Raw genomic sequence first — 26,603 nt, forward strand, 5'->3', positions numbered from 1 at the left:
TGAGTCCCTCTTAGCTGAGCACAACATCACCAAAGGGAGCCTGGTGAGGCAGTGTGTGATTGCACTGATGGGATTTCACCCCATTTTTGAGTTCCCACTGCATTTTAGGAGGGGAAGATGGAAAGTGATGGACAGTCCAGCACCTCTTGCATTCTACACAAGGGAATTTAAGTCAAGTTAAAATTTGTCTAAGGCACCAAAACCAACATATCTGCACTTGCAAAAGCACCATAGGAATATTTAATAACCATGTAGAGCCTGGAGCATCACTGAACACCCCTTTCAAGTGCAAAGGTGTGCTAAGTTTATAAAACTTTACAGACTTCACACTTGTGCAACCAGAAATGAGCAGAATGGTCAACAGAGACACAGCCAGGGGCTAGCAGGGAGATTGCTGTTAAATACTCTGTGTTTAAGGTATTCCCCCTCACCACATGCTTTGTATTTACTCTTGGACAGAGTGGAGAAAATTAAATTTTCCCTCTGAGAAAAGAGAGACCTCGCCAGTTGGGTTGATTTTCTTCTTCTGTATGTGAAAGCAAAGGTTGTTGGTGTTGGTTTGTGTTTAATTTTTTAAGAAGCCCTGCATTTGAGATTAATAACATTCTTTTGGGTCTGCTCAGTTCCATGGCTGTGCAGATGGACAAATGTAAATCTTTTCACTGGGATCATCAAAACCAGGTGGCAATGCAAGGAGGCCACTCCTGAATTAGGTCACCTTGACATCTCAATGAACATTTTTTTAATGAAAGCACCAGAACCTCAGCTGGGTTTTTTTTGTTGTTAAGAAAGAAATTCAGCCCTGTGATGGTGGGGAGAGAAGCTGGCACAGAGAAGCTGTGGCTGCCCCTGGATCCCTGCAAATGTCCAAGCCCAGGCTGGATGGGGTTTGGAGAATCCTGGGATAGTGGAAGATGTCCCTGCCCATGGTAGGGGTGGAATTGGATGATCCCTTCCACCCCAAACCCTTCTGTGACTCCAAGATGAAATACAATAAAGACACCCCCATGTGAAGCCACACCTCTGTGCCCATGTGAGGGAGGGAGGGAATACCCTTGGCACCCAATTTTTACACCCAGACCCCTCCTGTAGGACACAGCCACGAGCAGGGGGGCAGCCAGAGGGTTTCAGTGTGCTGTGAAAGGTGTGTGGTGCCTCTGTCCCAGGTGCTGAGCTGTGTGAACCCCGACAACGTGAACAGCCCCGAGATCCCGGTGAAGATCCTCAACTGTGACACCATCACGCAGGTCAAGGAGAAGATCCTCGATGCCATCTTCAAGAACGTGCCCTGCTCCCACCGGCCCAAGGCTGCTGACATGGACCTGGGTAGGAGATTGCCCTGGCCAGGGGGGCACAGGGGAGGTGGGGTGGCCAAACTCCATCCAGACACTTTGCTGGGGAAGGGATCCCTCTCCACACCTCCTGCCAGGCAGCACTGAGGGGACATTATGGTGATGTTTATGTTCCTGGCTTAGGGAATATTTGGCCTTGAGGACTTAAACAGACCAATACTCTGCTTTTCTGCCCACAGAATTCATCTTGGACATGGGTCTGGAAAAAACTGTTCTTGTTCTCTTGCCAAAGACCCCTGGGAAAAGCATACCTGGAGTGAGGGTGGGAGGAGTGGGTGTCTGAATTTGGTGACCACACCTGGAGGTTGCTATGAAAAAACAGAGAAAAATCTGCTCAGGGCATTGCTGAGGTGTCTGGTGGGAGGCTGGGGACTCCATTGTGGCTGAATCTGCCAGAATTTGCTCTCAGTGACCTTCAGTGAAAGAGACTGGGCTGGAAAATGATGGAGTCTATAAAACCAGCTGAGCTGTAGAGGAACCAAAAGGAGAAGGAATGGACCGAGGCCAAGAAACAATTCACAGCAATAATGAAGGCAGGAATGAGAGGTCAGGGATTAAAGTTAAGTGTCTGAGTGTGTGTATGTGTAAGGGAGGGAGGAGTTCCTGACAGAAATTGCTCATCAAAGGCAGTAAGAATAACGAAACAAGCTGCCAAAACCAGCAGCAGTAAAGAACAGATCACGTCCATCATCCAGAAGAGACCCAGGACACCTCTGGAGCTGCTGGGAGTGGGCAGGGGAGTGGTGAGAGGTGGGGTGAGCATGAGGGAACTCAGGGCAGGGGGCCAGGGCACAGCACTCACAGGAATGGGGGTCCCAGCCACATCTCCTCACCTGTCTGGTGCCCCACGGTCACAGATCTCAGGCTGGGTGTGACTGGGAAGTTTGTTCTGCTGGGAAATTAAGGATGCACCCATAAGGGGATGGAGGAATTTTACCTGAATATTGTAAGTGTAGGGATTAATTGGATTCCACTGCAATTCTGAGAACCAGAAGTGTGTGTGGCAGGGTCCCAGCTGGAGCCTGGCAATTCTGCATCCACAGTTTCTGCTGCTTTAAGAAATATTGGCTCTTCCAGACCAGACAGGACAGGGCTTGAAGCAACCTGGTCTGGTGGAAGCTGTGCATAAAAAGGGGTTGGAACTTTCAGATCCCTTCCCACCCAACCCAGTCTGTGATTTTATGACCTGTTGAGTGGTGCTGAGCAGCAGAAAGTTCCAGAAAGTTGATATGAGCATGTGCATCCCTCAGAGAACAGGCTTGCCCACAGTGACAACAGACTGGCTAATGAGCAGCTCTGGCCAGGAGCACTGATGAGACAACTGAGGGAAAAAACAATTAAAATACAAACAAAACCCTCTTTTCCAGTAGAAGAGTTTTGCAGAAACAAGGTGGGAGCAGCAGGGCTGGAACAGAAACAAGAGGATCCACACACCCAGCCCCAGCTCCATCCCAGCTTTCCCACGAGGAAATGATGCTCCTTGGCACCTGGCATCCTTCAGAGAGCAGAAAGCACTGCTGGCCCTCAGCAACCATCAGTGAGCTCTCAGGATCAGCCTGCCCTGAGCCCAGGGCTGCAGAGGGGCTGGAGCAGAGCAGATGGCTGCAATCTGGCCTTGAAACCCACGACTTTCAAACAGCAGCTTCATCTCCTGCTCCCATCACCGTTTTCTGGGCTTTCTGTCCACGCTCTGGCCAGATTGCTCGCATGGCAGAGAGCAAACAAGCTAATGAGTTGTTCTGAGCTGTTAAATGCAGGCTAGCTGCAGGCAGAGGGACCTGTGTGTGTGGCAAATGTCACAGTGTTTGGCAGTTGCCCAGGCAATTCCTGGAGGGGGCTGTCAGCTCAAAGCCTTGATTTTGGACACCCTGAGGTTAAGTTTTAGTCCAAACCCCCAACCTGCAGCCCTCTGAGTGAAGATTTTTTTTTCCATGGTGGTGATTTTTATTATTATCATTTTTAAAATGACAACACCCCATCTTTGGGAAAATATTAAAGTGTGTGGACAGCAAAACAGGAATGAGGCATTTGCTCCTCCCTGGGTTGTTGATGGTTTTTGGAAGGGAGCTGCTGGCTTGGCTGGCTCTCAGTGATGCTGTCTCAGGTTCACTGTGAGATGTCACCACCTCCCCAGCCCTGCAGTGCTGGCAAGTGGGGTTCATTTAAATTGGAAACATTCAAACTGGGTCTAACTTTAGTATATGTAGGGTAAGACAGACAGTTTGTGTTTATGTTTCCTGAAGACAGGCTGGGAGAGCTGGGGGTGCCCAGCCTGGAGGAGAGGAGACTCCAGAGGGACTTTGGACAACTTCCAGTGCCTAAAGGGGCTCCAGGAGAGCTGGGGAGGGACTTTGGGCAAGGTCCTGGAATGTCAGGACAAGGGAAAATGGTTCTAAACTAAAAAAAGGGGAGTTTTAGATTAGATTTTAAGAAATAAATTCTTTACTCTGAGGATGATGAGGCCCTGGCACAGGGTGCCCAGAGCAGCTGTGGCTGCCCCTGAATCCCTGGAGGTGTCCAAGGCCAGACTGGATGGGGTTTGGAGCAGCCTGGGACAGTGGAAGGTGTCCCTACATGGCAGGGGTGGCACTGGATGAGCTCTAAGATTCCTTCCCACCCAAACCAGCCTGTGATTCTATTTTTTACTCCATACAGCATGAAATATTTGGTATTTTTCAGCTCCTTGTTTTGAGATGGGCTTTTATGCCCAGCCATGGTGGCCCTTTCTCCACCCCAGAAACAGAGCTGAGTTTCTCCTCTCCTCCTAGACCTGGATCAGAGGGAAGGCATGAGGGAGGTGAACATTTTCTATAGGATTTGAGGTGCAGGGTGACATCTCCCCACCTTCCCTTTTCCCACAGAGTCACTCCCTAGCCAGGCATTGCTGCAGCTCAAAGAAACACCTCATTGTCAAAGCCCCTGGAATTTCCTTTTTCCCAGTCAAGTTGAACAGAAAGGTTGTTCCTTAAAAAAAATAAAAAATAAAGAGGAAAAGAAAAAAAAGCAAAGGAGAAGTAATTCCTGCGTGCAATAAAAAGATACACTATCTGCTGAATGAAATATAAAGGCTTCACAGCAGCTGTCTCCTGAGTTTGCATTTACCACTGCTCCTGATTGGAAGGCTTGATAAAGTTAATGGGATTTTTACCTCCCTCCCCCTCTCCTCCCTCTCTCTGGAAGGTGGAAGTGTAGCAAATTGGATTGGAGTGTGTCTGTGCTTTGTGCCAGCTCAGAGGAGTGCTCAGATCCCAGCAGAGAGGGGACAGGGTGCTGCCAGAGCTGACAGGATTCACTTAGTGCTGTGAGGATGGATGGCAGGGCCACCTCTTCCCATTCCCTTGCATTTCCAGATCCAGATCTGGGGGTCCAGCTCCATTTGTGACCCCCTGAGCTGATGGAGAAGGGGAGCAGGGAGGCCAGGAAGAGCTGGGGACAGCTGGGCATCCTTTCCCTGTCATTGCTCAGGTGCTCTGTGAAGTATCATAGATGAAGTGATTTGTGCTTGGGCAGGGAAATGAGGCTGCAAAACCGAAACTGGAGACTCTAAGCCTGCCCTGAAGGTTTTCCTCCTTGCTTTGTGCAGTCAGACTGGCCCTGACTCTTCCTCACACAGCCCCTCCCTGCAGGAAGGCCAAGGAAAGGGCTCAGGAATCCCTGAGTCTGTGCACAAAGGGCTTGAGGAAACATCTCAGGGTGTCCCTGGATCTCAGGGAGATCTGCTCTGAGCACCTTGGAATAGAATACAGCCCAGAATGAGAAGAGCTGTGCTCACCCTCAAAGCAGAGTGTGTACATCCTTCCCAAAGCTGAGTGTGTGTCTCTCCAAAGAGAGAAGAGGACCCCAGGGACATGTAGAGCCATGAAGGAGAGAGGTCAAAGTGACACTGTCCCCATGATCCCGTGAGGAAACACCCAGGAAACTCTCTGTGACAGCACAACTGGCTTTGCCATGGAGTGGGACACCTCCTCAGAGCTCCTTTTCCCACCCCAGCCCAAACTTCAGCGTTTTTTGCTCTTCTCAGCAGTGTCTGATCACAGGAATCTGGTCCAGGTGGGAATGAGCAGAGAGCATCACCCTCAGATCCTCAGGGGTGGTGTAGGTGAGGATCTGAGGAGCTGGAGTCGATGGAGGGCAGCTCAGGATCAGTGCTCAGCCAACACAACCTCTGCTCACCCTGAGCATCTCCAGCCAAACTAACACCCAGCACTAAACACACTCGCTGACCTCTCCCTGCTAATTTAAATGAATAATAAAGGCAAGTGCAGCTTTCCCATTGCATTTTAATTATGTGATAAGAAAAGTGCTGAAACCAAAAGAAATTTGCAACAGTCCTTGCATTTTTATATTAGGAAAAACAAGCAAGGGTGGCAGGTGATGTCTCCATATCCAAGAGTTCATTTTAATTAACTCCTGCAAATGAGTGGGGATTTTTTGCTAAGCTGTGTTTGGTTGGGTCACTGTGACTGCAATGTGACAACCAAGAGGAGAGCTTTGAATGGTCCAGGTTGCCTGAGATGATTGCACAGCTTTCCCTGACAGAGAATTTCTCTCCTTTTGGTCTGTTTATGTTTTCCTTGCTTTAGGCAAGTCTGTAACTCCTCTGTGGGGAAAGCTGTGGCAATCCTCCTCAAGCCTCCACAATTTTAGAATTATTTTCTAACCTTAATGATTCTGTCATTTTATGGAGTGTTCTTCAAGATTTGAGCAAAAAATGGCACCCTGGGAAGTGAGGGGCTGCTCCAGTGCTGCAGGAACTCATCATTCCAGGGTGGAGGCTGGAGAAGTGGCAGAAACAGGAGCCCTTCTGCCCAGACAAAATTCCAAATTTTCTTTGAAAAGAAAATACCAAAACCACTACAGGCAAATGCTGAATTCTTGTCAAATTTACATCTTCCATGGAGCAGAGGTTGGATCTGTCCCTGGCTTTTGTGCCTCTGCTGTTGTTCCCTAGTATCAAAAGAGAAAAACTCTTGCAACACTGCTAAAATAGTAAAATAAAAAGCAGACTGGAAGCTTCCAGGTGTCCCCGCGGTCATGGGCACACCCAGTATTGCCTTTCTCCAAGTTTTATAAGTTTAACAAATTATCTTATCCAAGAAGTATTGGCCAATTAGAAGAGCAGTTGTTTTTCCCTGGGTATTGCCCCATTGGAATTGATCCAGGGCTTCTTTGCTGCTTTTCTTGTTATGTCTTCAGATTCTGACTGGAAAACAAAGTGTTCTTCTTGTAGGCCCTCTTCTTGAAAATAGGACCAAACAGTATTTCAGGAAGGTGTTAGAAGCTTAGCTTATTATTCTAAAATCTAAGGGGAAGGGCAGGAAAAACCCCAGGAGCTATGTAACTATGGAATAGAAGTCTACAGTGCTACAAACATATGAAAAATATATAAAAAGCAAAAATATTTTTGCTGTACCTGTACCTAAGGGCTTCCTGCTGTCCATCAGTGGATTTGAGCTGCCAGAAGCATTTTGGGAGCACCAATGGTCATGAGCCCAGCACAGGCTCTGTGCCCAACCAGACACTGCTGTGTCCCTGGACCCTCCCTGGGCTGGGTCCTGGCAGGGACAGAGGTCTCAGGCACTGCTGGAGGCTCTGTCTGTGCTGCCAAAGGAGAGAGGACAAGGATTTCTCTCCCTGGAACAAGTGGCATTTGCTCCTGTCTCATGGAGATGACAAAAACAGGCAAGGACAGGCTGGCACCATTTTGACTAAAATTTTGGTCTGAACCCGGAAGTGCGGCTTATAATCAGGTGTGGTTTATATATGGACAAAGAAGGAAAAGTTGCTGTTTTAGTTTGGAGGACAGGTGTCTGCTGAGAAAGGCAGGAGCTTCTCTTTGAAATGGAGAATGGAAACCCCCTCCCTCCAAATTATTATCATTTTGAAATCAAGGGGCTCTCAGGCAAAGATATGGGAATTAGGAACAAAAGTTCTTTACTAGGGAAATTAAAATAGAAATACAGTACTACAAAGAACAAACCCCAAACCCTGACACAGTCAGAGTACAGCCTGACACCCGTCAGGCAGGGTGTTGGCAGCAGTCCCATCCCATGGTGGCTGCATCCTCCTGCAGTGACAGATGTGGCTCAGTTGGAGCAGTGCTCCTGTACAAGGTGCAGTTTCCCTCTAAAGCTCCAGTGGTGATGTGGAGAAATCCGGTTTTCCTCTGGAGTCCAGTGGAGAAAGGGCTCCCTTAGTGTCCCAAACCCTCTGTTTTTATCTTGGTAAGAAATGTTGGGCTCTTCCCCCTGGCTGGAGCAACTCCCAATGGGATGCAGTAATTTTATCAGTGCCACAGTGGGACTCAATGGCCATGAGCAGAAAATGACTGGCTGGAGGAAGGATGGGTTGTGAAAAGATAAAGAACACTGCCCTAGCTGGTTTATAAACCATGGCCATGAACAGGAGATATCCCATGAGATAAAGAACACTGCCCCAGCTGGTTTATAAACCATGGCCATGAACAGGAGATATCCCATGAGATAAAGAACACTGCCCCAGCTGGTTTATAAACCATGGCCATTAACAGGAGATATCCCATGAGATAAAGAACACTGCCCCAGCTGGTTTATAAACCATGGCCATGAACAGGAGATATCCCATGGAGATAAAGAACACTGCCCCAGCTGGTTTCAATGGATGCCCATTAGCAGAATATCTCCCATGGAGATAAGGATCACTGCCCCCACCCTCAATAGATGGTGATAGAATAGATACCTTTTATCACACTCTGTATTGTAACGTGCAGCTTATAATCGTGAAATTACTGTAAATTGAAAGTTGAGCTCTGTGAATAATCAGGGTGTAGAGGTGATGAGTGGTGTGCCCACACAGGTGTGTCCACGTGGGTTCTGGGCACAGGGAGTGCAGGACTCTGTCCCTGTGATGCTGTTTGGTTTTTGCTTTTTTTTTTTTCTATGTTCCCTGTATTCTTCACACATTTATTTGTAGCTCTGTAGCCTATTGTATTAGTGGCTGGTTTTCCAAGTACTTTTCCATGGCCTTTCCTTAGGCAGAAAATTCCAGAGCCCCAAGCTCCAGGAGATGAAGGCCCCCAGTGCTGTCTTGGCTCTTCCTGGGAGCCGAGGTTGAGAACAACATTTTGAGAAACATTGAATGGACAGAGCATGCCAGTGCTGAGAGGGGAACTCCAGAGAAGGGGCTTGACCAGGGAAGGAGTTGCATCACCATTTGTCCTCCTAATTGGTGCTTTTTTATGAGTTATTCTAATTTGCTAAAACCTATAAAAACTCACTCTCCCCTGGGAGGGGTGGACTTTTGTGGACATCGTTCCACAACTTCCCCTGAAGGCCTTCAAATAAAGATCTGCTCTTATATTGCTAAATACGACTAAAACCCCCTGGAGTTTCATTTCCAGGTTGGCAAAAAGGCAGCACGTGTCTCATTTGTCCCTGTTCTCCTGGCAGAGTGGCGGCAGGCCAGCGGGGCCAGGATGATCCTGCAGGATGAGGACATCACCACCAAGATAGAGAACGACTGGAAGAGACTCAACACCCTGGCACACTACCAGGTATCTGTGGGAGAGGCTGGGCAGGAGCTGGAGCTTATTTCTGAAAAAATAAAAAGCAAAATGTTATTCTCTTGGGAAGTGGTGGAATCAGCGCTCCTGGAAGTGCTCAAACACTTGTAGATGTGGCACTTGGGGACATGGGTTAGTGGTGGCTTTGGCAGTGCTGGGTGAACAGTTTGGCTCGATGATCTTAAAGCTCTTTTCCAACCTTAATAATTCTGTGGTTTTAATTGTTCTAAGATGCAGAGGTAAAGAATAGTTGAGTGGGAATAACTGGGCAGAACTGAGCACATCCCTCCTGTCCTTGTCCCAGTTATCCTGAACAACACTAGAGAGGAAGCCAAGGGTAGGAAAAAATCTTGTTTTTTCTCTGAAAGGACAGCCCTGGTGAGTGGAGGTGGTGAAGAGGAGATGAGGATAACAGGAGCTAACAATTCTCATGTAGACAAACAAATCCAAGGCTTTCCATGCCCCCTTTTCCAATGTATCCATGGCTTTTTAATGCAGGTAAAGTTCAGAAGGATGGAAGAGAGAAAAATGGGAAGAGGGAGGCTTGGTGACTGGGAAAAGGAGGTGGAAAACAGCATGGCTGGAGACCATGGAGCAGTGGAGTTGTTATTACATGGAACTCTTGTTTTTGATCCTTAACCTGGTCCAGGTGACCTGCTCTGCTTCCCTTCATCCCTGCATGACCTGGAAATCCATAAAAGAGTGTTAGAGATGTCACACAAGCAGTAGATTTAATGAAAAAAGTGGAGTTTTGGTCAGTCTTCTCCTTTGGAAAAAAACACCAACAAAAAAGGCCTCATTAAGATTGATCCGATGGCAATTTTGTCATTTCCTCCATCACACCTCAGCAACCTCTGTTTCATAACAAGATTATTTTCTCTTGTCACTTAAGAGCTGAGCTGAGGAGGCAGCAAGCAATAATTTGAAAAGGAAACAAAACTTTTACTTCAGATTGACAGTCAGCATTGCTGACTGATTTTCTTTTTTTTTTTTCCCCAGACAGTGCAAGGACGTTTCCTGCTTTATTTCATCAACAAACCAGGCATAATTTTTCCTCTCTCTCTGTGCTTTTTCCATGTTTTCTTTGCTTCAGGCTACGAGCTCCCAGCTGTATGATGAGCTGGGTTAGGTCCTCAGGAAATCTCATTTTCCTGGCTGTGCTGGAGGCTGACAGGGAGCATGCTGGGACAGACACTGAGATTGCCTTTGCCTCAGTTTCCCCATCTATGGTGTGGGGCTAAAACTACAAAGAGCCAATAATTGCCTTCCATGATTGCTGAGGGGCTATTTAATTAGCCTCTGCAGTGCTTTGAAGATGAAAAACTCCATGCAAGTGCTAATTATTATTATTATTATTACACAGACAAGAGTTAGATGTCGTTAGAAGGGATTTGTTTTTACCCATCTCCTCTTTATGATGTCTTATTTATCACAGATGTTCCTGATATGGCTCTTTTGAGCCATGGGCTTGTTAACATTTCTGATATGGGACCCACTTGATTGGCCCTGTTGTAGATATGCAAAGTCTGGCTCCTTTAAAAATGTTCTGTGGCCCCTCAAAACATTGTCCCACGACATCCTGGACATCAGTCACTCCAAACCCACTGCTTTTCCACATCCTAGACCCTCTGACAGAACAAAGAAAAAGAAGTTCTGGCAGTCTCTTCAGCCCAGCAGTGCATTTGTCACTTGGAAGGGTGAGAGGTTGACAGGCTCACAGTGGAAAATGTAGACAGGAATTTTTGAACCAGGCACTCAGATATCACCTGCAATCCAGGAGGAAGGAGTGGAACATTTCACATCGCTTTTATCATCCTAATGGGACAGCCAAGCTGGTTTGAAGTAGCTCGGATGATTTTATTGTTCTCATGCTCGTGCTCTGCCTAAGAGCTTCCCTGGGATGAACCTATTGTCAGATTTACTGAGGTTAATGCAAAAACCACCCCAGGAAGTGTTTAAAAGGGCTCTGGATGTGGCCCTTGGGGACATGGCTTAGCATTGAACATGGTGGTGCTGAGTTAATGGTTGAACTCCATGATCTTAAAGGCCTTTTCCAACCTAAGTGACTCAGTGACTCACCCTGTCGTCACTGGGCTTTGAATCAGGGCCTGAATGGAGCAGAATCTGTTTGTCACCAGTTGTCCCTTTGTCCAAGTGCAGGATTCTGGCTGTGTAACAGATTTTGTCCCTTTTTATTACTAGACCAACTCAACGAAGCAAGAAATTGAAGCTTTGAGAGCAGATTGTGCCCTGCCTACAGAGACACTGATTTGCAGCTGCCCTGGGCATGGTCCTCAGCCACTTTTCAGGAGTTTATTGACAGAGTCCTTTTATTTCTGCAGGTCCCAGATGGGTCTGTGGTAGCTTTGGTCTCCAAGCAAGTCACTGCCTACAATGCAGTCAACAACTCCACAGTGTCCCGGACGTCAGCCAGCAAGTATGGTAAGGGCTGGTGAGCTGGGATGGACTGGGAGAGCACTGGGAGGAGATCCCAAACGTCACAGTGGTCACCAGACTCTGAGCACCAGCGGGGACACTGATGGGCAGATGATTAGTTGGTGAAATGAGGTAGGAGGGGAGGATTTAGCCATCTAAAATCTCTGATATCTTGTTCAAACTGTTGATCCAAGTGGTTGAGTTGCTCTTGGGAAGTTAATGAAAGGATGAGTCTGTATAATTAACTGCCTCCCTCTTAGATGTCACTCTTAGAGTTTGAGGTCTTTATCAGCAGAGCAGTGGGTTGTTGTTCCCATGTCCCCTTGATACAGCTGAGAGTGACCCAGCTGTGAGAGGGACACCAGGTGGGAGCTGCTCTGCCAAACCTGAGGGACCTCCTGAGTGTCCCCCACCCCTCCCACACCTTCCTCCCCTGCACCAGAATTGCATCCAGTCTCACTAAGGAGATGCTGGACAGCAAACTGAACATCCCCAAAGTAGAACCAGAGTGCTGCAAACCCCCCTCCAACCTGAATGCTGCTGTCATATCACTGTATTCATATTTTTCATGTATGAAAGCATCTCCAATCCTTCTCACTCCCTTTATCTTAAGGGAAAGTGCAGTTACTCAATGTCCAGGGGTGCCCCCTTCTACTTTCTCCAAGGACATAAATGATCTATGACGCCTTATTAATATTCATCCTCTTTGCCATGTTGTTGCAATTACTGAAAGACACAGTGACCTTTGGAAAGGAAGACTTGAGGGGGGTTAATTTCTGTTGGATTTCTTTAATTCTTTTGCCATTTGATTTTTCAGGAGGAGGGAATAGGGAAGGAGGCAGGGGGAGGAGGAGATGTGGTGGGTCAAAAAGTGATTGTTAATTGCAATTAAGAAAACAGCATCCAGAGAGAAAAAGGATATTCCATCTGATAATTAATATGTAGAGATTGGTAATGCATTAATGAGGCTGATTCAGATCTTGCTACAGAAAGGTGCAACACTTCTGATAATTATGGTTGGAAAAGGCAACATTGCTGGAAGGTCAGGGAGAGGGGAATGCCTTGTGCCATCACTCAGAGGCAGAGAGGTAAAATCTGGAGGCTAAAATTATTCTTGGAGAGGAAATTTATGGATGTCCACCTGGGGTTCTGGCTGATTCCTGTCAAAACAAGATTTTGGAGCAGGGAGTGAGGAGGATGGCTGGGCAGGAATTGTTTGCTTTGATGCCAAGGGAGGGAGGAGAGGCAGCTCCTTCTAAATCTGGGGATGAGGAGCTAAATAAAGGATCACAATAGAGACATCAAGAAAAAAAAAAGAAAAAAAAACAACAGGAAAATACAGGAAAACCAGGTTACCAAAAGGAACCCCCTGAAACAGTCCCGGGAAGTGCCTGACATTGACAGTGCCACTTCCAGGGAACATGATAAAGATTATGGACAGCTGGAAATCAGTGTTTGAACCTCATTTAATTTAATGGTGTAGACATTGCCATCACCCCTTGGTGACACCGCTTGCCTTTGCTGAGCCAACCACACAGACAATGCCTTGAAAAACGCTTTTGGTGGCATGCCACCAGCACAATTCCTGAAAACCCCAATGCCAAGAGCTGCTGGGACATGCCTGGATCTGTGTCTCTGCAGAAAACATGATCCGCTACACGGGCAGCCCCGACAGCCTCCGCTCGCGCACGCCCATGATCACCCCCGACCTGGAGAGCGGCGTCAAGATGTGGCACCTGGTCAAGAACCACGAGCATGGAGACCAAAAAGAGGGTGACAGAGGCAGCAAGATGGTTTCTGAGATCTACCTGACCAGGTTACTGGCCACCAAGGTATGTGGTGGGGATGGAGGGTTTGAGAGTGGGGTGGAGTTTCAAGAAGTGAGAGGCCGCTCAAAGGATGCCAAAGTTGGGTAAAAAAGAGAAGAGCAGAAGGAAAATAGAGCAAGAGGAGAGTCCCAAGCATGTAGGGAAGGAGCTTGCGCTTTGAAAGTAGGAAAAAAAAAGAGACAATGGAAAGGCAACGAGGAGTAACAATCCAGGGCCATGAGGTTGGTGGGGAAAAGCACAGCAGGAGGTGCTGGAGTTGTTGATTATCCTGATTTGTAATTTGTACCAAAACTGAGCAAGTGAAGAGCAGGGCAGGTGCTCAGGGCAGGTTTCAAAGATGTGTCAGCCTCACTGTCTGAAATGGCTCCCATACCACAAAATCCTGAGTTTTGTGGTGCAAATCCTTCTCTGCATTTCCCCTGGGCCAGTAGAGATTCTCATGCTGATGACTTGGAGAGGGTTATATTGACCCTACAGTGAGACATGAGATCTCAGCAGGTACAGACAGAAAACACAGATTGAATCAAGTGGGGACAGAGCAAAGTCATCCTGACCTGAGTCTCCAAACACACCCACAACTCAGACTTTTCTCATTTTTTGTCAGGGTATTAATAGGCACAAACACAATTCCATGTGCTCACGTAAATGCTGCCCGAGTTTGCCCTTTGAGCTGCAGAGGGATTTGGAGGAAAGGCAGCTTTGTCTTTAGCCCCTGGTCCATGCCCGGTTCCCTGGCATCAGGAGGCTTTTATGGATCACACAACGTGTGAAAAATGTTGAGAAAGGAAAGTGTTGTTCCCCAGGGCTCAGGCCCCAGCTGGTGCAGACCAGCAAGCATTGGACTGCTGCTGATTTATGTTGTCTGGGGATACAGCCCCTACCCCACCACTGAACTGCTTTTGCTTTCTTTCTGGGTCACAAACTCAACATTTGGGTTGGTTTTGTTGGTGGTTTTTTGGTTTTGTTATTTTGCTTGGGTTTTTGTTGGGTTTTGTTTGGGGGGGTTTTTTTGGGTTTTTTTGGTTCTTTTTTTTAGAGAAGCAGCTGCAAACCCTGCCCAGCAACAAAAAGAGTAGGAAGGTTGGGGGTTTTATTGTTTCCCCTCTCGGGCTGAGCAATTTTCTTTTCTCATTGTGATCATTTGAGGGAGGGAAAGAGAGAGAGCAGTTGCTGTAATACAATCCCCAGGAATACTTTGTTAAACTGACAATGATTTTTATTCTGGTAAATCCCTGACCTCTGATACCTAAGAGCCTCTTCCCTGAAAGCCTCAGAGAGGCATTTGTGAGGGTGAGCATGTAGAGAACTAATTCCCTCCAGGAACTGAACCTGAGGGCAGCTCTTCCATGTCACACCAAGAGGATTTTCCCTCTGGAGCCCTTTCTGAGTCAGACATGTGCTGCAGGGCTTTGTTCACCCTGCAGGAGTTCACACAAGCAAAAGGTGCCTCTGTTTCCTGAAGAATAAATCAAGTGGTGAATCAGCCAGAGACCACAGCTTTCTAATTAAGTGTTTGTTAGCTCTAGGTAAACTTGAGCCACTCTGGTGGAACCTGGGGCTTTGTTTCTAGAAAGGAGACATTTTTTGCTTAGGTCTTTGGAGAAAGGGCAGAGATTTTTATTGCAGGAAAGGACTTTTTTTCATATCAGGGAATGTTTGTTAGAGACTCAGTTGATTTTTGGTTATTTTAGCAGCTGTATGGTGTCCACACATAAATGCCTGTGAAGCTCTGGTGGCAGAGAAAACGTGCCCTGCCTGGTTCCACCCCAAACCCAGCCCAGAACTCCTCAGCTGTCCCCTTCTCCAAGTCACCCTCAGATATTCCAGCTCCTCTCCTTCCTGCTAAAAATCAGCTGTCCTCACAAGGGTGACTCTCCAAGCCCTGGATCTGGGATTCTCCTGCCAGTGGAGAATAAAAGAAGAGGCCTTTTGGGAATGAAATTTGTGTTATTTAGGACACTGGTCCCACATTAACCACCCACCTCTCTAGATTCTCTTGTCCTTTTTGTCTCCATGGCACCTTCAGTCACCCAGTTGACTTCTCTTCCCAGCTTAAAAGATGGCCCTGGGTGAAAGCCAGCCTGGAAAATGCACTAAAGCATTGAGGATGGGATGCAGAGAGAGGAATCTGTGTGGAAATGAGGTGTAATGGTTCTTGTGATGACAAAGATTCCTGCCTAAAGACACCTGTATTGAAATTCCAGGTTGTGTCACATTTAACTGATATTAGATGGCCCCCACTTATCAATGACACCTTGGTCTGATCCCTGTCTTCAGTGGGGTACTAAAAGTCAATGTCCTGTACTCACTTGTTACCTCTTCTCTTCTCTTCTCTTCTCTTCTCTTCTCTTCTCTTCTCTTCTCTTCTCTTCTCTTCTCTTCTCTTCTCTTCTCTTCTCTTCTCTTCTCTTCTCTTCTCTTCTCTTCTCTTCTCTTCTCTTCTCTTCTCTTCTCTTCTCTTCTCTTCTCTTCTCTTCTCTTCTCTTCTCTTCTCTTTCTCTCCTCTTTTCTCCCACCAGGGCACCCTCCAGAAGTTCGTGGACGACCTCTTTGAGACCATCTTCAGCACTGCCCACCGTGGCAGTGCCCTCCCCCTGGCCATCAAGTACATGTTTGATTTCCTGGATGAGCAGGCAGACAAGCACAACATCCACGACCCCCACGTGCGGCACACCTGGAAGAGCAACTGGTGAGTGAGTGACACAGCCCAGCACAGCCCAGTACAGGCCAGTATAGCCCAGTACAGCCCAGCCCAGCACAGCCCAGTACAGCCCAGCATAGCCCAGCACAGCTCAGCACAGCCCAGCACTGCCTGCTGGGCTGCAAGGAGAGCAGAGGGAAGTGTGTTTGGAATCTGGCTGCTGGGGGACATGAGGACCCTGGTGTGGGGCTCAAAGGATGAGGCTCAGTCTTGCCAAGTCAATGGAAAAGCCAGAAGGTCCCAAAATCTAAAGGATTTTGTCAGGGGCAGAGCACTTTTGCTAAACAAGTCCCAGTTTGCCATGTGTTATATGGAAATGGCAGGATTTGTGAGGGATTTGGTGAGGAAAAAAATGAAGATTTTAATTGCTGCAGTGCCCAGGATCACATAGGAATATCTAGGGAGGCATGGCAGAGGATTCAACACCTCTGGCTTCATCTGCACTGGGTGTTTTAATTCCCAGCTCTATTTGTTTGCCCACAAGAGGTATCTCAGGCCAGCTGAGAATTTTAAGGTATCCAACACATCCTCAGAGGATGTGGAGCACCCACAGGAGACTGGTGTGACAGCTGGAAGCCAGGAGAGCATCTCCAATGGTACAAAGTACTTAAAGGGTCTGGAGCTGGATGTGAGTCTTCTTTGGAGTGAGTAACAAAGGGTGACATCAGTGGCAAAGAGTGACATCAGTGGCAAAGTGTGACATCAGCCCCTGCTCCAGCTGCCAGCTCCTCCTCATCCCTGCAGTGGGACAGCAGGAAAAGCCAGGATCTGTGGAGAAAAACCTCCTCTCTGCCGAGTGTCCCCACTGGGAATGGGTCCCTCCCCTTCTCCTGTGCAAACACAGGGACTATAAAAGGAGCAGCAGAGGAGAGCCATGGGGCTCCCAGCTCATGCATTTTTTTCTTTTCCCAGCCATGCTGTTGGCAGATCGTCACAGCGCCGGTGACATAAAAAAAGAAACCCCATGCACCAAAGAGGCTTTCAACTAATGAAACATTAGCATATTATTAACATTATCTGCGGCACTAATCTAAGGCTGATTGCAGCCACTCAGCCTAAATGAGCAGGAGGTTTATTTAAGGGGGGAGGGGGGAAGGCAGAGTGTGTGTGTTTGTGGGAAAAGGGGCAGTGTGGAGAAATCTGTTCAATCAGATCAAATTAACTCAAAGTCACATCACAGGGCTGCGTTTCTGCCAGGCAGGGCCATGGTCCCCCATCCCCTCCCCAGAGCCAGGCACACAAACACTCTGCTGTCACCAGGGCTGTGCCTGCCATCCAAAATCCTGCACAAGGACTTCTGCAAGGTTCACTCATCCACCTCATCCCCACAGTGATGATTCTCCATTCCCAGCCTAAATTCCCACAACTCCATCATGTCTCATTGCTATTTTTTACTTATTCTTCCCCAAGGCTCTGGACAGGCTGTCCAGAGAAGCTGTGGCTGCCCCATCCTTGGACTGTGCAAGTCCAGGTTGGATGAGGCTTGGTAACCTGGGATAGTGGAAGGTGTCCCTGCACCAAGGGTGGAGAACTGGATGGTCTTTAAGGTCTCTTCCCACCAAAAGCACTCTGTAATTCTGTGTTTTCCAGCATCTCCCTCTTCTCCTGAACTTGGCTGACAGGATTCCTTGTGTGGGGCTTTCCTTACATTTGTTCTGTGATTTTGCTGGCTCAGGAGAACACACAGAGGTTTAGGAAAACAACCCTCTGTCAGGGAGGTTGTTACCCAAAATCTCTCAGACTTGGAGATGAATTTTTTACAGAGTTGTGAACACAATGAGTAAATGGGAGGAACTGGGGAGTTCACCCTCAATATCAGGAGAATTTGCTAAGCTGAAAGATGCAGAGACTGAAGGTAGACTTAACAATCTGCCTGTGAGAGAGACAGGAGCTGGGCTCTGTGCTCAGTGACACATCCCAGCTCCTGGGCCATGATCACTGCAGTGCATCTGCCCTGACAAAAAGGCTCGAGGCAAAGGCTGGAGGTATCTCATACAAGGTACCTCAGGGCATCTCATACAAATGAGCTCTTTGGAGAAAAAGTGGGGAAAGGGCTTTGGATTGCAACTGGAATAACATTTCCTTGGTTAGGGCAGATATATTTTCATATCAAAGGCTGTGATACTTGTTTCCCAGTTCCCTTTTTTTTTTTTCCTTAAGGCAGTGGGGCTTCACTGTCATATAGCAACTGCTTCCTGCTCAGGGTACTGGGATCATGTTCAGGCTTGGGCTGGAGCAGTGGAGAGTGACAGGACATGGTGTGACATGAGCATTCCCAGGCTCCTGGGAGCTCTACCTACCTCCCATGGGATTGCTGTGAGGGCTGAAAGCCAAGTCCTCAATGACAAATGTAGGGAGTCACAGAATGGTTTGGGTTGGAAGGGACCTTAAACTCATCCAGTGCCACCCCTGCCATGGGCAGGGACAACTCCCACCATCCCAGGTTGCTCCAAGCTGTTCTTGGACACTTCCAGGGATCCAGGGGCAGCCACAGATTCTCTGGGCAGCCTTTTCCAGTGCTTTAGAACCCATACCATAATAATATTTGTGGGGTCCATGCCTGTCTTCCTCTGATGGAGCAGCCAACAGGCTCAACTTTCCATTGCAGCTTAACACAGAGAGATTCAGAGTGTTTGTCATCACCTAAATTATACTCCCATTAATTTATGGGCACCTTCAACACGACTGTATTGACTTTGAGACTCACAAAATCTGCCTTGTAAGGACAACAGGGACAAAAGGTGAATCTCTACCGTCCCTAGGCTTTGTAGGGGAGGAATTCATTGTGCAGCAAAGTTTATCCCAGAATCCTCACATCCACGCCTCAGTCTTTGCCTCCCATTTGCTGCTGGGATGTCACACAGCAAAGCTGCCACTGACTGTGTCCCCTCTCCCTCCCCTGTGCAGCCTCCCCTTGCGGTTCTGGGTTAACATGATCAAGAACCCCCAGTTTGTCTTCGACATCCACAAAAACAGCATCACGGACGCCTGCCTGTCCGTGGTGGCCCAGACCTTCATGGACTCCTGCTCCACCTCCGAGCACCGCCTGGGCAAGGACTCCCCCTCCAACAAGCTCCTCTACGCCAAGGACATCCCCAGCTACAAGAACTGGGTGGAAAGGTGAGTTTTAGCCATGGAATTATGTAGAGTGACACACCCACGTCCTGCTTTGTGGGTGGAGGTAGGAGGCAGCATTGCTGTTACTGTCCCTGTTTTTTTTTTTCTCTTTGCCTTTTGCTAAGTGGAAATTTTCACGTTAGCCTGTTATTCCCTTGTGCCTTGCAGCAGAGATGGAAATTTAATTAATGGTGGGAGCTGAAGGTGTTTGCTATCATTGTTCTTTTTGAGGAGAAACTCTTGAGAAGGAGCAGAGGGAGGAAGAAGGGGAGGTGATGTGTGTGAGCCCTGGGAAGCATAGAGGCTTCTCAGTCTTTCCACACAGGCCTGAGTGGTGTGCTGCTCTCAGCACCGTTGTGACAGTCCCCACACTGCCTGCATCCCAAGGGATTTATAATTATCCCCCAGCAACTTCCCTTGGAGGCTGCTCTGTGCTTTGAGTGAGATGCCAGATGACTGACAGGCTGCTGACTGAAGCTCTGCAGGTATTTTATGTCAGGTCAGAGGTCCTTCCAAGCATTTTGTCCACACTTCCAAGACCCGTGGCTGTATTTCAATCTGCTGTGCTGAGGGTCAGTGCCTGGCAAAGCTGCTCCACAGGGAATACAACCAAAACATGTATTCCTGCAGCATGTTGGGGCTTCAGTTTCTGTAGGGTGTCCCCCAGGACAAACAAACAGCACATCCTGTTCTTCATCCAGCAGGAGCTGTGCTTTGCTTTCCAATATTGTGCACTTGCCTGGCGTTATTGACAGGTTTGGGAACTGCACAGATGGGGAATGGTCGCTGCTCTGTAAATACAAAGGCGGGTTTATCCTCCAGATCATTCCTGTGCACTGCATCCAGCTTCCAGCAATGATTCCTCTGGATGACTTCCCAGGCATGGCCTAAAATTGATATCCCATCCTGCAGGTTGTACAAGGCCTCTGCTGCTGCAGACACCTCTGACTGTGCTATAAATCCCTGTATTGCCTTTGCTGGGGATGATTTTCTCTCATTTCCTGACAGAAGTGTGGCTGATCAAAGAGCTCCATCCCCTCCTCGGCACGAGGCAGCGTTTTTTCCAACAATTCTCCCATTGGTCTGTGATTTGTCTGGACAATTATTTTTAGATGTGGTTAAACACTTCAGCAAATGTCGTTTCTAGGCAACCTGCAAGGTTCTTATGAGCTACCTTGCTTAATTATGACCTACTTTTGGTACCGTGTCCAAGTTTCTTAGTGTGCATTGAGGCTGATTGCTGGATTGACCTGGATAATGGGAAGCAAGTGTTGGAGGTTCCATTTAGAAATCAAGTTTGTACCAACAGTGACCCAAAGGTGTCATTCTCTAGTGATGCTTTTGCAACACTTTATGTGGTTGGGCGGTTTCTGTGGACAAATAATGTTTTCCATCTCAAACTGCTTGATTTTATCCTGGGAGATGCTACATTTGAGTGACAAACTGAGGTATTTAAGTGGAAAATGGGATATTTCCTTGTGCAACAAACACCTTTTTATTTTTTTCCTTTCCCTCTGGATAAACAAAAGGCTGCAGTTTCCATTTTGGTTTTTTTCCAGTATTGATTTCAATTTCCAACTTTTTGGAGCTAAATCCTGGTGCCCAGTGATCTTCAGCAATAGGTGCTGTATTTCCTTGGAAGTTTTCCCAAACAACTGGGTTTGCAAACGAGGAACATAACACCTCCTGCTGCTTGCAAACAGCCCTGGATTCCTGTCCCCAGCATGTGCTGGGTTGTTATCTGCACTGATGTCTGACAACTTGAACTGAAGCCCAAGGGGAGACTGCAGGTTTTGGAATATGGTTAGAGATTCTTCCTTGTTTTTATTTTTGTGTGTCAGTTCCACTGACTCAAGGCAGTGGCACCTGGATGCTGTAGGAGATGAAAGAAAAAAAAACCTATCAGGGATGAATAAAATATAATTCGAGTTCTACCTCGAGCTAATGAATTCCTTCTCTCCGTTCTGCAATTGTGCTTTGAGGGAGTTTTTCCAAATCCAAAGGCTTCCAGTGCTGGCTGGAGCTATTTCTGTAGTCAGCATCAGCTGGAGATGGCATCCTTCAAGACCACTAGACTTCTTCAAAGAGTGAATCAGGAGATAAAAAGTCTGGGAGTTTAAGAAGTGGTTGAGTAAATCCCAAGAACCTGAAATCAAACGAACTTCTTTGACGAAGATGAAACTCTAAGAGGGTAATTAGTCAGTGGTAGATTGTACCCAGCTTGAGGCACTCTGGATCAAAACATTCCTGGATTTAGAGGTCTGGGAGTGGAGCTGAGCTGGGTTACTCCAAGCCATCCCTTTGAAACCTCTGGTTTCTTGGTGTGGAGCTTTTGGGGCTGACAAAACTCAGAGCAGGGAATGGCCTTGGCATGAGGAGGAGGCAGGGATGAAAAGACTTCCCTCCAATCCTTCAATTTTTGTTTTCCACCTAGGAATGTGCATTGGGAAGGGAATGGTTACAGCTTCTGGTGCACCTCCACAGGGTGGTCAACTGGAAATTTGATTCCAAAAGATTTCAACAGCAAGACTGTTAGAGTCTTCACTGGATTTATTTGTTTGTTTGGCTTGTTTTAGTGTAGGATTTTCTCATGTTTTCAGTTACTTTTTTGTGATGAGTCAAGTGTTGCCTTCAGAAGTGGGATGCATGGCAATGACTAATTAAAATATTGTGGAATTTACCAATTTTTGCAGTTTCCTGTCGACTTAATGGAAAACTATATAAGAAATGGACATTTTTCCATGACATTTTGAGAGGTTGGTTGTTTTAGTACCCATTTCTATAATTATTCAAGATAATGGATTTGCTGACAGCAGCAACAAAAAAAATATTGTGCATCACTTAAATTTAGTTGAAGATGTTCCCTGCTCATTGCAGGGAGTTGGACTAAATGACCTCTAAATATCCCTTCCAACCCAAACTATTCTGTGATTTTATTATAGTCCTTTTATAGCATTGTTAGAAGCAAAGGTGGACTCTGCCTGCTGGAACAATCCAGCTGAGAAATTCTGGGTTTTGGGGAAAAAACAGGTTCACTGTTCAAATGAGACACCCAGAGCTGGAAACACGTAGTTAAAAAGTGTCCCAGCACAGCCACATCTTGGATTTCCTGCTGCAGAACACGAGGCCTGATGAGGCAGGACAATTAACCCAGGAAATTGGGACAGGCTATTTGGCTTTTGTTGGAGCCACGAAGAGCCAGGCTGTAGTTCTAAAACAAAGTGGAGGCTTTTCAATTATCATTATATGAGTCTATTAAAAAAAAAAAAAAAAAAAAAAAAAAAAAAAAAAAAAAAGGAGAGGAAAAGAATGGTAACGGTAGAGCAGAATCTCATCTGACTTCAGTTAGTAAAACTCCATAGGCTCTGCTGAATTTACATTAGAGCAGCTTCAGATCTGCATCTTTTCAAGTTTACTTCAAATGTCCCCTTTGAGCCTGGAAATCTGGAGAACTTGGGAGCATTTGATGCAATCCCCAAGCAATACAAAGGGGAGCCTGTTCTAATTGGGACTGTCTCATTAGCATTCAACACCACACTGAAAAATGACAAAGGGCTGTGGCTGACCTTTCATTTCTCTCCATGCTGCCAAGCTTATGATAACACTTGTTTGAACTTCATTAACACCATTTAATTGCCTGCATCACAATCAATATGATGTTTCCCTACCGGAGCCTGGCACCGAGGCAAGGATGTGGGAGACTGAAAAGGGGCAGAGCACAAAAAGCAGAAGTCAAAGAGTTTTTCCATCTCACACCGGTGCCCAAAACACCTGCAGGGCTGCAAGGAGAAGATCTGGTGCTCTTTTTTCTCCTCATCCCTGCAGGGACTCAGTCTCCTTTTGGCTGCTTATTGTGCATTGAAAAGAGCCCCTCTAAGAAAAACTTAAAGTCAATGGAGACATCACAAGTGTTCTTAGCTTAAGAGTCATCCAATGAAGACCATTCACAACAGGCTTGCCAGGTTCAGGATCAAAAGAAGCTTAAAGTGATCTGAAATGTGAGGTTCAGAATAATAGCATTTGCATTTTATTGTATTAACCTGGGTGCAAACAGTGCCTGACATAGCTGGTGCTACCCAACCCCTGAGGCCATGATCTTATCTACATTTTTTTTTTAAGAGTACAGATACTATTAGTATAAGGGGGAACAATTTTAAACTAAAAGGGAGAAATTTAAGTGAGATGTTGGGAAGACATTCTTTACTCAGAGGGTAGGAAGGCCCTGGCATAGAATGTCCAGAGCAGCTGTGGCTGCCCCTGAATCCCTGGAAGTGTCCAAGGCCAGGCTGGATGGGGCTTGGAGCAACTTGGGACAGTGGAAGATGTCCCTGCCATGGCAGAGGGATGGAATTGGATGATCTTTAAGATCACTTCCAACCCAAAACATTTCTGATCTGATAATTCATGAAGCAGCTATGATTTGCACCCCATTAGCCTTTAGATGTCAAGCTCTAGATCTTGTTAGGAAATGCTTTATGAGAATGTTTGAGCCTGTACCCATTTGGGATTTCACCTCCCCAGTGTGTCAGCTTGGGGTTTCAGGGCTCTCAAGTCACCAGGAAATCTCTGCTTGTGGTGTCCTGTTGGCCACTTTGCAGCTAACTTTAGAAAGAAAGACAAACTGGGCCAGTTTAAAATAATAAAAAGCTGCATGTACCCTAACACTCTGAGTTATTGAGGTTTTTAGGAGAAACTCTGAGGGCTTTACAAAAAAGCATCACAGGACAGGTGCAAATCCTGGCTCTACTTTAAAAATGAGTTTTCTGTGCCCCCTGTCTCTCTGCTGGAAAGAAGGCTCAAGAAGTAGCATAGCAAAGGTCAAGGCAGGGGGTGTTGTCAGTGGAGATAACAAAAAGCAGTGCTGGAAGGGGCCTCGGGAGGTCAACCCGACCATCTCCTGCCTCAGGGCAGGATCAGCTCTGTCTAAAGCCTTCCTGACAGATGCTTGTCTACCCCTTTCTTAAAGGCCTCCAACAACAGAGCCTCTGCTGTCCTCAGGCAATTCATTCCCGTGCTTCCCTCTCCTTCTCATCACAGTGTTTTCCCTGCTGGGCAGCCAAAATCTCCCTGGCTGTAATTAAAGCTCCGGCATCCCCAGGGCAGGGGGTACAGCTCATTCCCTGCCTCTCTGGGGCAGCTTTTGGCCTATCTGAAGACTGCTCGCTTGTCTTTCTTCACTTCTCATCTCAAAAAAAAAAAAAAAAAAAAATCCCAATGTTTTCTCATCGCAGTAAAAAGCTGTTCTTACACAGTGCAGCTTTCAGCTGGCAGGATGAGAACATGTCCATGTGTGGAGGGTGCAGCTCCTCACAGGCTCTGCTCTGAGCTGGTGCTGGGTGATCTCCTGTCCCTGTGCACCAACTCACTCCTCAGCCCTTGGGTCAGTGCTGGCCATCAACCTCCACTCTATTCTGAGGGCAGAAGCTGCAGGAAAAGCCATGAACAGGCAAAATTAAAGCATTGCTGACAGCGGTGTAAAAGAAGGGACGGGGTCTTAATGGTTTGCAAGGTGCCATGAAGCCGTTTATTGATTCACAAAGCAAAGTTTAAATACTTTTTCTATTGTTACTAAAAATAGCCCACCAATAATATTCATGTAACTAAGGTATATTGCTTACATGTAACCAGATAACATTGCTCAATCTAGGCCTCATCTAAGCTAGCCAGGTAGATAAAATATTTCCTGTAAATCTCTTAGAAACTGCAGGCTAAGCACTCTGTACCAAGTACCTTCTTATCTTTTGCATTCCTTCTCCAAAATTCCGCTTTCTTCTGCAAAGGCTTGGGCCTACTCACTCCTACCAAGGCTTGGGCCTACTAACTCCTACCAAGGCTTGGGCCTACTCACTCCTGCCAAGGCTTGGGCCTACTCACTCCTGCCGAGGCTTGGGCCTACTCACTCCTAGCCAGGCTTGGGCCTACTCACTCCTGCCAAGGCTTGGGCCTACTCACTCCTAGCAAGGCTTGGGCCTACTCACTCCTACCAAGGCTTGGGCCTACTCACTCCTGCCAAGGCTTGTGGCCTACTACAGCCAACAGATCCACATCGGTAGTGACAAGCTGAGCAGTACCAGCAGTTCTGCTCTCCAGTTGTATTCCCACATCTCCCCCTTTCTGTTCTACTAGTAAGATTTTCTTTGTTGACTTATCAATCAGTTTTTGCACACATTGCAAGATACAGGGCAAACATATTACTAAAAGCATCAGCTACTTTCTGCAGCGCCTGGCAAGCCTCTGGAGTGAGCTGACGAGGGGACTGGAGATTTGAATCTCCCTTTAACAGATTAAACAAAGGGCTTAGGTCTGTGTTTGAAATCCCTAATAGGCAAGGAACCCAATTTATCGTCCCCAAAAGTTTTTGAGCATCATGTAAAGTGCGAATGTTTGTGTGAATTTGCAAAGGCTGAGGAGAAATAGATTGGGTCCTAATGTGCCAGCTTTCCTTACAAATGCTTTTAGCCTTTCTAAGGCTTGCACACACAGACAGAATTGTTCTCTTCAACAGCTTGGCTTGGAAGAGACCTTGAAGCTCACTCATTCCACCCTCTGCCATGGGCAGGGACACCTTCCACTGTCCCAGAGTGCTCCCAAACCCCATCCAGCCTGGTCTTGGACACTTCCAGGGGTGGTGCATCCCAAATTTGCTTGGGCAATCCATTCCAGTGCTCAGATGCTTCCCAGGAAACTCAAACTGCTGTTCAGTGTCTGAGCTGACAGCATCTCCCCGCACTGCTTCACAGCATCCCAAAAAAGAGCTGGTTGTTCCCGGCTTTCCAGCAGCCCTTCCCTGCTGGAACAGTCCCCCACATCCCTTCCACACCCCTCTCCCTCCTTCATTGGTCTGGGTACAGCCGGCTATTGCATAACCCTAATTATGTTATTGCTGTAATTGTGTCTGCCGTCTGCAGCACATGGATTCGTTACAAGCTTTTCATATGCTAAAATGATTATTAATGAGTGCGGTCCCATCCCAGCGACAAACAACAGCCATGACAAAAAGATCTTTTGGAAGGCAATTAGCTCCATGCTAAGCTGCCTAAACCATGGGCTGTGCTGGGAAATTTCGGGCTGGGGAGGAAGCACTGGCAGCGTGGCTTTTCTCTTCTATTTTGATGAGTTAATGAGTTACTGAGCGGCAGCAGGCACAGTCATTCTTGTGAAACAGCTCCACTAAGGAGCCTTTCCCCGTCGGTACAGAGGGAAAGAACATTTATCCCTGGATAAACAGAGGAGAAAATGTATTCCCAGGTCACTGTGATGTATGCCCAGGTCACTGCTGTGTCGCTTTCCTTGGGAAAACAAAACACAAAACAAAACAAAAGGCAACCCAGGGAATGATGAGGTTGGAAGGAGCAATAATAATATATTTTTTTCAGTATAAGGGCATCAGCTGTATCCTGGTACATCCCAAATCCTTCTCCATCCATCAGTGGCAATGGAGGGTCTCCAGTTGAAGGCAGGCTGAGGTGGGTTGCTGTGCTCCTGATACCTGTGAGGACACATCTCATGGCCAGTTTATCCTCACACCCTCCATCTGAGCTGGAGTGCTGCAATCATGGGTTTTACCCCAATTCCTCATAATTTCAATTGCTTATGAAGTCAAATTTCCTGTGGTCACAGCAGAGGAT

At 47.1% G+C, this 26,603-nt stretch overlaps 1 protein-coding gene across 2 annotated transcripts in view; it reads left to right on the forward strand.

Annotated features, from left to right (window-relative positions):
- Positions 1–26,603, forward strand: part of PLXNA4 (plexin A4) — a 450,712-nt gene that overhangs the window by 416,178 nt on the left and 7,931 nt on the right. For both annotated transcript variants that reach the window (XM_033057624.2, XM_033057622.2), the window contains exons 25-30: positions 1,167–1,326; positions 8,780–8,883; positions 11,235–11,334; positions 12,970–13,160; positions 15,677–15,846; positions 18,766–18,978. In XM_033057624.2, coding sequence (XP_032913515.1) covers positions 1,167–1,326; positions 8,780–8,883; positions 11,235–11,334; positions 12,970–13,160; positions 15,677–15,846; positions 18,766–18,978 — 938 coding nt within the window. The remainder of the gene's footprint in view (positions 1–1,166; positions 1,327–8,779; positions 8,884–11,234; positions 11,335–12,969; positions 13,161–15,676; positions 15,847–18,765; positions 18,979–26,603) is intronic.

This window comes from Catharus ustulatus, chromosome 4, assembly GCF_009819885.2.
Source record: "Catharus ustulatus isolate bCatUst1 chromosome 4, bCatUst1.pri.v2, whole genome shotgun sequence".
In the NCBI taxonomy this organism is placed as follows: domain Eukaryota; kingdom Metazoa; phylum Chordata; class Aves; order Passeriformes; family Turdidae; genus Catharus; species Catharus ustulatus.